Source organism: Trichomycterus rosablanca, chromosome 10 (genome assembly GCF_030014385.1).
Source record: "Trichomycterus rosablanca isolate fTriRos1 chromosome 10, fTriRos1.hap1, whole genome shotgun sequence".
Taxonomy (NCBI): domain Eukaryota; kingdom Metazoa; phylum Chordata; class Actinopteri; order Siluriformes; family Trichomycteridae; genus Trichomycterus; species Trichomycterus rosablanca.
The window spans coordinates 30,686,618-30,699,010 of NC_085997.1; the positions used below are offsets into that span (position 1 = coordinate 30,686,618).

The 12,393-nt window shown below is 36.4% G+C and overlaps 2 protein-coding genes across 3 annotated transcripts; both read left to right on the forward strand.

Moving 5' to 3' along the window:
• The first annotated feature begins 3,213 nt into the window (after positions 1–3,213).
• On the forward strand, positions 3,214–5,354 carry cby1 (chibby 1, beta catenin antagonist). Of its 2 annotated transcripts, none has more exons than XM_063003790.1 (5): positions 3,214–3,274; positions 3,880–3,976; positions 4,062–4,167; positions 4,269–4,381; positions 5,127–5,354. In XM_063003790.1, the coding sequence occupies exons 1-5, from the start codon at positions 3,240–3,242 to the stop codon at positions 5,205–5,207; spliced, it is 432 nt and encodes a 143-aa protein (XP_062859860.1). In that variant the 5' UTR covers positions 3,214–3,239; the 3' UTR covers positions 5,208–5,354. The 2 variants fall into 2 exon arrangements, with proteins under 2 accessions (XP_062859860.1, XP_062859861.1); XM_063003791.1 differs by having other exon boundaries at positions 3,230–3,285.
• Positions 5,355–7,376: 2,022 nt separating this feature from the next.
• slc16a8 (solute carrier family 16 member 8) lies at positions 7,377–12,033 on the forward strand. The gene is made up of 5 exons (XM_063003792.1): positions 7,377–7,408; positions 8,980–9,212; positions 10,144–10,287; positions 10,824–11,621; positions 11,740–12,033. Exons 2-5 carry the CDS (start codon positions 8,996–8,998, stop codon positions 11,880–11,882), a joined length of 1,302 nt encoding a protein of 433 aa, XP_062859862.1. The 5' UTR covers positions 7,377–7,408; positions 8,980–8,995; the 3' UTR covers positions 11,883–12,033.
• The last annotated feature ends 360 nt before the right edge of the window (positions 12,034–12,393 follow it).

Genomic DNA, 12,393 nt, shown 5'->3' on the forward strand with positions numbered 1-12,393 from the left:
AAAAAAAAAAAAAAAAAAAGAAAGAAAAGAGAAAAAAAAAAGCTAAAACACCTCTCGCACACACCAAAGGATTATGGGTAATAACAGAACTTTTAGGAGCTGCTAACTGAGCTACTAAGCTAACTGTTTGCGTCACAAACACATTAATGTGTACTACATAGTGCACTAGATAGTGTGAAAGATAATAGATTTATGTTCCCTACATAGTGCACTAGATTGTATATTAGAAAATAATTTATGTTTCTTACTTAGTGCACTAGATAGTGTACTAGATAATAGACTTATGTTTCTTACATAATGCTTTAGGTGGCGTATTAGTTAACGGATTTAGATTCCCTACATAGTGCACTAGATAGTGAATTAGACAATTGGTTTATGTTCCCTACACAGTGCACTAGATTGTATATCAGATCACGGATTTATGTTCCCTACATAGTGCACTAGACAGTATATTAGACAATTGATTTATGTTCCCTACACAGTGCGCTAGATTGTATATCAGATAACGGATTTAATACGCGATTGGGGAATAAAGTTTGTGTCGCCTGTGTGCGTGTGTGTGTGTTCTTGGCCGCGCGTTCTAGATTCCGGGAGATTTTATCTGACTTGCGGGCATCAGGGAGCCGCTATGTGTATGCGGGAGACTCCCGGAACTTTCGGGAGACTTGGGATGTCTGATTTTATCACTACCGTGAAATGACACACAAAGCCAGCCAATGCATAAACACTATACATTTACATTTTCGGCATTTAGCAGACGCTTTTATCCAAAGCGACTTACACTATACAGTCTGAGCAATTGAGGGTTAAGGGCCCTTCCTCAAGAGCCCAACAGTGGCAACCTGGCAGTGGTGGGGTTTGAACCAGCGACCTTATGCTTACTAGTCCAGTACCTTAACCACTAGGCTACAACTGCCCTACACAGCAGTTATTACACACTACATAAAACACTGTGCTTTTAGCATAGCAGGACAAAAAATCTTTATTTTGTATACAGGAAAACATGTTTACTGATGTATACTAGAGAACCAACAAAGAAACACAGTATATGAACTGCAATATATTTATTATATTATACTATACCGCCTGAGAGACAGTGGGTAACAGTTCTGTGTATATATACATTTGTATAAAGTACAGTTATATATTGTCTGTATGTCTTCCTGTAAATTTGCTAAAATATTTTTATTGTTCATTTTTATTTGATCTTTATTCACTTTTATTGTTTTATGGTCATCTTTTGCTTCTTTTTTGTAATTCTGTTATTATCGTTGTAATGCTTTGGCAACATTGTTTTTTTACAGTCATGCCAATAAAGCTACTTTGAATCTTGAATCTTAAAAGTATTTGCATGTACAGTATGCAATGTCAATCATTCATTCTGCCTCAGCATCATGCCTCTGGGCTAGGTCAGGCCACAGGACTTCATCTACATCACAGGCAATATTCTCTCTAGCTAAACATCATGAAAAACATCCTTTTGCATGCCCATTCCAGGCTTGAATCCACTCTTATGTCATCACATGCTGCATCCATTGACTGGAGTAGATTTTCTTGGTTAAGCTGAGAAGAATTCCTCAGTCGGGTTTTGGAATCGAGAGTATGGTGGAAAGCATATATTTATGAAATGGTGCTTGATATAACTGTGTAGTCCTTGACAGGGTCAAAATGAATCTGGATATGGCACTTCCACATTGCAGTGCAGGGACTGTAAATCCCAATGATTTACATACGAGAGTCTTGTCCTGAAGGTCCTAAAAGGTTTTATGTAATTGTAATTATAGAATTGGCTTAAAAACAACATTAACTAACTTTAATACAAAATAATACAGCTGTTACTTCCATCAGTTGTATGCTTCCTTTGCTTTCCATATGTAGTTTTCCTTCAGGTATTCCAATTGTGTGTGTGTGTGAGAGAGAGAAAGATGAGATTTGAACCAAGGTCCTCAGAACTTTGCACTTGGTGTGTTTTGCTTAACCCTGTACAAATGTTAGCTAGCTAGTTAACCTAGCTAAAGTTAAGGATTTACATTTACATTTTCAGCATTTAGCAGATGCTCTTATCCAGAGCGACTTACAGAAATGCTTTCATAGTAAACATTACCTTACTCTAGTAGACAACAGTCCAAAGACACAAATCTGCTGAAACCCTCTTAGAACCCTAAGTTAGTGTTTTTTCCCCAAGAAATAAATAAGAGCATTAGTAAGTGAGTGAGTAAGTAAGTACAAGTCAGCTTAAATGCTTAACAAGTCAGCTTAGGGATGATGAAAATCCTGAGTGTGATGACACATGTACAAGGCTAAGCTGATATTAAATAAAACATGGGTTCTAAAGACCTGACTTCAATTGCCAGCACACCTATTTGGGTCTTTACCATGCACTCTGGTTTACTTTTACTTCTTAATAACAAGCAAGCAGCTCTTGCCTCTTGCCCAGTGTATAGATATATAGATAATAATAATAAAAATCATCAATAGAAATCAGGACCCATTTTCAACAAATTCTACCAGTGGCAGATATCAGCTACTTATTTTCATGACAGCAACTGTCAGCACTTTACTAATTGTGTTAATTGTGTTACATTTTTCACCCTGATGGCAGGACACAATATTTATTTCCCCTAAATTGCATATTTATCCACAGTAGTATGAAAAAAAGTTTGGACACCCCTGTCAAATTTCATGTTCTACTGATTTTCTAAATTAAAATAAGTTATTAAATAAGTTATTAAACAATGCTGTTAGTACACAAGTCAAGCCATAGCCTAGTGGTTAAGGTACTGGACTAGTAACCAGAAGGTCGCTGGTTCAAGCCACCACTGCCAGGTTGCTGCTGTTGGGCCCTTAAGCAAGGCCCTTAACCCTCAATTACTCAGATTGTATACTGTCACAGTACTGTAAGTCGCTTTGGATAAAGGTGTCTGCTGAAATGTAAATGTACACACACACACACACACACACACACACACACACACACACACATGTTCTATATTAAAATGTGAATAAGTTTGAAAACATGAACTTGTTTGAAGGAAATTAATAACATGAATTTTAAACTGTCTTTTACACACACAAAAACATGCAACCAAAACATAATAAAAATATTTAAACATATTAAAATACTTAAATAAACCCCCACAGGTGGTTTTAATGTTTGAGGTTTTATTCGGTATAAAAGAGGACTTTTAGCGCATGCAGTGGATTGTCTGCTGTTGCTAAGCAGCAGTGTAAATAGATTGATGTTTACACGCTGTTCTGCAAACAGCACACTCGGGTAAGCTAACGGTAACTAAGAGATATTACAATAATCTTATATATATATAATAACGGTAATGTATTAGACTACTGTTTCTATTTAATGTACATTTTAATATCGAACATTTAAATTTTAAAATCGACTACTTTGCTTCTGGCTAACTATAGCAGAGTAGCTAACGGTACGTAGAAAAATAAGCACAATAAAGCTAACGGTGCATTAGCAATTCAGTTTTAAAATAGTTTAATTCGGTTTCTAATACCTGTCTTTTGAACTCAGAAGATTGATTCGGGTTTAGCGAAATGCAACTTTTACAACAATTTAGTCATTTATTTTGCGCTTGGTTAACTTAAGATAACTCAAAAGTACAGCACACAGGTAACATTGTTCCGTACACGATTACAGTTGGTATTTATCAATGAGTTTCATCTTAATAACTAAAGCTTCATTGGAATTATTTTGAAGAATACATAGAATACATTGTATGTAACACTATTTATAGTTTTTAACTATCTTCATTAACCTGAAATAATTAATATAAAACTCGAGAGTGGCTCCCTGTGTGAAACAGTGTGACTTAAACCTACATTACATGTTTAATCTGATCTAAATCTCTCCTGCAGCTACGACAGCTCATTTAAAATGCCCCTTTTTGGCAATATATTTAGCCCCAAGAAGACCCCACCTCGAAAATCTGCATCTCTTTCTAATCTTCATACAGTAAGTGTGAGATTTATCTAACCACTCTTAAGTCTTGTTACTGAGATTGGCACTATTAAAAGCATTTGCATTGGTTTTCCACCAGCTGGATCGGTCCACCAGAGAGCTGGAGCTAGGTCTGGAATATGGAGCCCCAGTAATGAATATTGGGGGTCAGAGCTTGAAATTTGAAGATGGACAGTGGATTATAGGTAAGGTGACATTATTGATACTACAAAGTTTGTTTGGTGATAGATGCCTGACCATTTATTCAGTGTTTTATTGTTGTAATGCATGTTACTTTCACACACAGAATCAGGAGGTAATGTATCAAGCAAGGAGCTACAAAAACTAAAGAAGAGGAATCTGCAGTTAGAGGAAGAAAATAATCTTTTAAAGCTTAAGATTGACCTTCTCTTTGATATGGTGAGTTTCTATGCCAACTTATTGTAAACAAAAAAGCTTATAAAACAAGTAACTAAATTATTTAATGTTTATAATCTGTGCTGTGGTTTCTTGTGTGTCCACAATGCATAGTAATTTAAATAGCACACTTACTTGCTTTTGGACTTGTTTCTACTATGGGTCTAATCCTAATTTAGTTACACCAGGAAGTTAAATGTGGATTATAAAACTTACTTTTTTGTTCAACAAAAATAAAAAGCCCACTGCCAATGGGATCCAGTGTTTAATTTCCCAACGGTGCTATCGACCGATCAGGTGTCTACATATAGCCATGATTGGCGTGATGGTGGCCCCAAGATGAATTGCCGTCCTGTTCAGGGTGTGTTAGTGCATTGCACCCAGTGATTCCAGGAAAGCCGGACTAACCATGATCCTGACCATACATAAAGCAATAGGAAAAACATGAAAATGAATAAATGAATGAAATATACAGTGACTGGTTTCATGAAGGAATAAGTGAATAGTATATTTAATAATATAAAATATGTTATATGTCTTTTTAGGAGTCTTTAAACAACAACTCAGCCCTATGTAGTACCGCTTGTGTTAAAAATCCAGAGTAAAATGCTAAAAGCAATTTGCATTTAAAATATTCACCTTTCTCTTAAGACGGATTAATTATATACTTTTATAATTTATTCCAGGATTCAAATAAATGACAGAAAAAGAATCACATTTGTATTTAATCACATACAATTTCTCTTAGCTTTCAGAAACCACAGCTGAGTCACATCTAATACAGAAAGAATTAGAAGAAGTGAAGAATCGTTACAAACAAAAGAAGTGATGGACGGTGTGGACTTCAGTTATTTATTTATAATGATTTTTTGATAATGATTTGTGTAATATCAAGAACCTATGGGAAATTGTATTTATTTACATATTTGCATAATATGTGTGTGTGTGTTTAATAAAAAATACACTTTGTGTAAAAGATTGTGTAAAGTCTAACATACTTTTACTAGTTTTATCACATGGTGGTCTAGACACGTTGTGCGGCCATCATTTGATTTAATTAATGCAAACTGTGAAATCTAAAGGTTTTTTAAATCAGCTTTTTAGCTTTATAATGATTGGCTGTTTATGTAGTAGCTGTTACAGATCTATGTACACAGTTAAATTAAATTATGATTACATTTTGCACATTGTTTAGATCTACATTTAAATGTATAATGATATGAAATTTTTACAAAAACTTTTTCTGAAGCTCCATAAGCTGTCGTACTGGAGATTAATGCTGATCTGTGCATGAGTGATCTTGTCTGGAGTTAAATAGGACAAATTCAAACCTGAATTCAGGTCATGAGTAAATGTCTAAAGAATAATTACAGGTTTACAAAAGGACTTGACAACAAGCATGTCTAAACTTGTAGGGCTCAAAACTTTCTTAACGGAATAAAGAAACTGAGTTGTTAATGCTGAAAGGGATGCTCTTTGCTCCACTGAGGAGTTAGAGCACTATTGTCAGGTAAGATCTCACTACAACAATGAGTACAGCAACTCATGCCAAATTCCCAGAGACTTCAGACCTTTTTGGAATGTGGGTTTCTTAAGGTGTGGGAAAACAAGAGAAAGTTTTTATTTCTAACAGCAAAAAATTAACCAGATTTGGAGTTAAATTCAATAATAAATTGTGTGCCTTTGAATGTTAAATATTAACACAATATTCGTTTTTTTTTTTTAATGAAATCATTGCGTAAATCTAAAATAATTAATTAGTCGATTAAATAAAACCAAAAACAGCAAAAGCTGCACAGTGCAAGAATTTTTTTATTATTATCATTTTTAGCTTTGACAAAATCTGCGGTCTGATATGTATGTAAGAAAGTTAGACTATTCATCTTCTGGTAAAGAAAGTTCTGTTATACCATTAAACTTTGTAGCATGCCTTTCTATTTTCTTGTTAGGGTTATAATGAACTGCAGCTGGTAATATTTTTGTGGCAAATAAAAAAGAAATTTGAAATAAAGCCAACTAATTTACTTGAACTTGACCAGCTTTGCCAGATTGAGTGGATGAAGATTTAACAAAGGTGAGCCAGAAGGTTGTTTATCCAAATTGACTGATCAAGGTGAAAAGAGCTTGAAGCCTCCAATTATTCAGTAACAGAAAAAACAGTTGCAGGAATCATTAAAATCCCAAGGATGCCTTAACATGCAGGTCTCTTATAAGTGTATGTAAACTTTCGACTTTTAAAAAGCATAAATTTACATTGTACATTGCTGAAATAGAAAAAAAAACTGCTCAGTGAGGTGTTTTTTGTTTTATTTATTGTTTCTATGCAGTGCACGTTTAAAAGAGTGTTTCGTAATACTGCCAACTTGTTTGTACATGTTTAATTCGTGTATAATGAGCTAGAAGTGAGAGGTGGAGAGACGGGAAGGACCTGAAAGCAGATGGTTTATTTTGCACGTTATCTCAGAATGGGTTCAGAAAGGAAGTAAGCGGGCAATGGGGAGAAGTATGGTAAAAAGCAGAGGAGTTACAAACAGTTGTTTACGCTTTTTTAAACCATGAGCATATCTGAGGAACATCAAACTTTTAAATTCTTGTACAGACGGCTTAGAGTAGTTCTCACAACACAACCTTCTGGAAGGCCCCTTCTTCTCTGATAACAAGTAAGAAGCTTCATTCATTTGTGTTGATTAAGTAAATGTTACTGAAAAAAAAGAGTGTGTTCTTGAATCCAAGGACAAAATAATATATGTGGTCCATCTTTATCTATTAATAGAGGAAAGTGCCTTTTTAGAAAATGTGATCAAGTAAGTTTGGAAAAAAGGCCACGTGCAATTTAATCTACGTCCTAATTAATCTAATTCTTACATTCTTACATTTCTGCAATGTGGCAAAGTTTTGGTACTCTGTCACCTCCTAATACTTCAAAAATGAATTCACCTTTATGTCTCCAATAGAAGAGTCTGGTTGTATAGAGTAAAGGTGAAACTGCCAAAAACTACAGCCCAACTTCCTCTACTGTTGTCATTTAAGGTGAGGTCTGCAGTACACATTATTGTGAATGTTTATAGAGAGCTTCACTTACTTCAGAAACTTGTAATAACATGTCTAAAGAACTACAACCACATATAAGAGAAATTTGACACTATGAAAAATGCAAATTTAGAAAAACGCAGTGTTCTTTACATTAACTTCGACTTTTATTTCATTGCAGACAGTATGAACCCCAGATATTTCATATTTTGCATGGTAAAGAATTACCACTTATGTTTTGGAATCGAGGATACCAGGCGAGGAAGTGTTACAGGTGTTATTTTGTTCCACTCTTCGTGCAAACACATCTTGAGGTGTGCAACAGCACGAGGTTGTCATGACATTTTTCGTTTTAAAATTCTCCACACATTCTCTATTGGGAACAGAACAGGAGTGCAGGCAAGTCAGTCCATTACCTGTAGTCTCTTCTTCTGCAGCCATGCCTTTGTAATGTGTGCTGCACATGGTTTTGCATTGTCTTGCATGGACGTCCCCGAAAAAGATGTTGTCCCAAAGGCAGCATATGCTACTCTAAACTCTCAATGTACTTTTAATGTATTTTTCTGCATTAATGCTGCCATCACGGAAGTGTAAATGACCTTTGCCAAGGGCACTGACACCGCCCCATACCATGGCACACACTGGCTTTTGGACTTGTTGCTGATAACAGTCATGATGGTCCTTTCCTTTTTTGGTCCAGAGTACACAGCCTCCATTTCATCCAAAAAAGACCTGTGATACTGATTAGTATGACGGCAATGCACTTTTCCACTGTGTGATGGTCAACCCCAGACTCCTTGCTGCCACTTTTGTACATGGTTAACATAAAGCTTTTCTTTTGCACAGTAAAGTTTTAAGTGGCATCTGTGAGTGTGAAGTAGTGTAGTTCTTGACAAAAGTATGCCAGAGTAATCACTTACCCATGTGGTTATATCAGTTGTTGATAAATGACAGTTCCTGATGCAGTTCCATCTAAGGGATTAGAGATATTTTATTTGCATTTTTCATACTGTCACAGCTTGTTTTCTGATGTTGTTTTGAAAACAAATATTAAGTTGATTTATTTTAATTCAAGTACAAAAATCACGTCATATACACTACATGACCAAAAGTATGTTGACACCTGATCACGAACTTGTTGGACATCCCAATCTAAAACCATGGGCATTAATGTGGAGTGACCCCACACTCTTTAGGCTACAACGACCTTTACTGTTCTGTAAATTATTTCTACAGGATGTTGTAGTGTATCAGTGGGAATCTGTGCCTTTATTAAAAAGAGGATTAGTAAAATTAGGCACTGATGTTGAACAAAAGGCCTGGAGCTTTCAGAGCACAGGGCCACAGTCATGCTGGAATAGGAAAGGTTCTTCTCTAAACTGTTGCCAGAAATTTTAAAGCATATAATAAATTTTCTGTCATTGATCTTAGATAGCTGTAAGCAATAAGTGAGCTTGAAACACCTGAGCTACATCAGGTCTCTAGCTGTGTAGACATATGCCATCCTTCATATTAACTGTGATAATAATTAATTTTAAAATGATTACAGACTCAATAAATCTCTGCTACAGGAAGTACTTGAGAAAGATGGGAGCCAGTGTGGTAGAAAGAAACAAAGTGGATCCACCAGATGGTGGTTGGGGCTGGGTTGTGCTTCTTGGTGGATTTGTTATCTCTGGCTTCTCCTACGCATTTCCCAAAGCCGTCAGTGTGTACTTTAAAGAACTGATGAGGGACTTCAACTGTGGATACAGTGACACGGCTTGGATTTCCTCTATCATGCTTGCCATGCTCTATGGCTCAGGTAAAGGCACTTTTCTTTTCCATGATTTAATGACTGTTCCTACAGCAGCCATGTCTAAAGGCTGGCTGAGGGGCCAAATGCATCCCATAAACTGTAAAATCATAAAATCATAAATTTTTAAGTGCCCCTTAATACCTACACACCACTTCTAACTAACACCTCAAAAATGCTCAGTTTATTTGCAACCATGTACTCTTATATGTTACACTTACCATACAGATGAACTTTGTTGGTATACACCTACTGACTGTATTCCATCTGTAGCACTGTACACTTTATCACCCTCCTGGACCCCATTTCTTAATTAAAAAGAAAAAGACCCACGTGTAACCCTGACTGACCAGATGATGTGCAGTTGGTGGACCATTCTCAACATGTCAATGACACTAACATAGTAATATGATGGGAGCGTGTTATTCGCGTGTACCAGGTGCAACAGTGTTGTTGTGATTTTAAAATACTGTTTAAACTTATTGCCCTATGTACAATGCCTGACTTCTCACTGTGTACAATTACTAAGTGTACAGCTAGAGTTATTTACTGTTTTTCATGCACAATCTATCTTTTCTTTATTAGTGGACAGTTTAATTATATGTTGTTTTTGACTTTTTAGTTTTGGTTGGAGTAAAATACTTCCAGCATTGACACTAAGTTGTTTAAAAATCCCAACAACACTGCTGCACCTGATAGACTTTTACCAGCCCAACATACATAACATTGCCAGGTTATTACCAAATTAGCATTACTGCAGTAATGGGAATGGTTCACCACCTAAATAATGATCAGTGGGGGTCTATGTTCCATTAATAATTAAGGGACAGGGGGTAAAAAGTCTACAGAGCCATGAATGGACTAAAGTCAGATCCATTAAGTTTATGTGTATGGTAGGTGTAACATAAACTAATTAATAAATATATTATTTCCCAAACAGGTCCGGTTTGCAGTATAATGGTGAATAAATTTGGATGTCGGCCAGTGATGATGGTTGGAGGATTACTAGCCTCAGCAGGACTAATTGGGGCGTCTTTTACTAACAACATTATTCAACTTTATCTGACTGCTGGAATCATCACAGGTGATTAAATGGCTGTTTGCAGTTTTTATGCTTTATTTAGTAAGCATAATCTGATGTTCTTCACTGAGGTTATAAACATTATATGTAATGCTTTTTGATACTGAGCACAGTAAATAATGTCATGTGTAAGATATGTCACGTGCAGTTATACACACATATTGAGAATGTCTGTTCAAAATGTAAAGTATCTGTAAGTAGAACATAATAAAGTCAGTGTGTTGTATTCTTGCTAAGCATCCAGTGTTTCCGGGTGGAACCTAAGCAACCCTGATCTGGTTAAAGCTGTTAGTAGATAAGGATTAATTTTAAAGTTAAATAGCATTTTATAGCTGACAGAACCAGAATCAGTTATTAACTATGAATATGCAGCATGAACAAAGGACTTTTTTGCTAGCCTCTCATTTTTGCCCCTTTTTTAATTGTGAACATAATGTGACTGCAGCATAAGTGATAATATAATTGCTTTTTTCCAGATGAAAACTCTTTTCTAGTTGACATATACTGTATACAAATAATATCTGTAATTTTCTTTACAGGTCTTGGCCTAGCTCTGAATTTCCAGCCCTCACTAATAATGATTGGGTGCTATTTTAACAAACGCAGACCACTGGCCAATGGACTGGCAGCAGCTGGGAGCCCAGTGTTTCTGTCATTTCTCTCACCATTAGGACAAATTCTGTCAGAACGTTTTGGCTGGAGGGGTGGCTTTCTTATCATGGGGGGTCTGCTGCTTAACTGCTGTGCATGTGGAGCCGTTATGAGACCTTTGGAGAACAAGGCTCAAAAGACTGCTGCCAGGGAAGAGCTAAATGGCAAAGAAAGTCCAGAAAATGTTAAGGAGAGTCCTAGGAAAAAGAAACTGCTTGACTTTAGTGTGCTTCGAAACAAGGGGCTTATCATTTACATCATTGCTAAATTTATAGTTGTTCTTGGTCTGTTTGTCCCCACAATCCTTTTGGTCAACTTTGCTAAAGACCAAGGAATCCCTGCTCGGGATGCTGCTTTTTTGCTTTCCATTATCGGATTTATTGACATCTTTGCTCGCCCCACATGTGGCTTTGTGGCAGGCCTGAAGCAGATTAGACCCAAGATTCCCTATTTCTTCAGCTTGGCTTTAATTTTAAATGGCCTCACAGATATTTGCTCAGCCAGAAGTACAGACTATAAAGGGCTAGTGATCTTCTGTGTGTTCTTTGGGCTCTTTTTTGGCATGGTAGGTGCTTTACAATTTGAAGTACTGATGGGCATTGTGGGAACTAGCAATTTTCCTAGTGCTTTGGGTCTAGTGCTCCTTATAGAAGCAGTAGCTGCTCTCATTGGACCCCCTTCTGCTGGTATGTTATAATAAATCTCCAATAAAAGTCATGATTTTTAATACTGCAAAATTCATGTCAGAAGTTAAGACATAAAATAAGCATTTTTAATATTATTTTTTCCCATATTCTGTTACAGGATGGTTAGTGGATGCTTACAAGAATTATGAACTGATTTTCTATATGGCTGGTGGAGAGCTGATCACTGCTGCCTTGTTTCTCGCAGTTGCAACATACTGCTGCCTCAAGCCCCAAAGGAACACTCAGGGTTCTGACATTTAACAGTAACCATATTAATCATGATAACATGTAATCAGCGGATGTGTAAAGGAGTTGGAAATAGTATGAGGTATTGTGTTTAACTGGTTAGCACTCGACTTTTGTACTAAACCTCCAAAACACTTTGTACATAAAAATAAAAAGTACAACACCAGACTGATTATGAGGTTTTTTTTAAGTTTATGATGAATTCTACTCTGTAAGTTTGTTTGTTTATTAGGATTTTAATGTCATGTTTTACACTTTTTGGTTACATTCGTGACAGGAACGGTAGTTACTCATGACACAAGGTTCATCAGTTCACAAGGTTATATCGAACAGTCATGGACAATTTTGTATCTCCGATTCACCTCACTTGCACGTCTTTGGACTGTGGGAGTAAACCGGAGCACCTGGGGGAAACCCATGCAGACACGAGGAGAACATGCTCCACACAGAAAGGACCCAGACCGCCCCACTTGGGGATCGAACCCAGGACCTTCTTGCTACCCATTTAGCCACCATACCGCTCCTA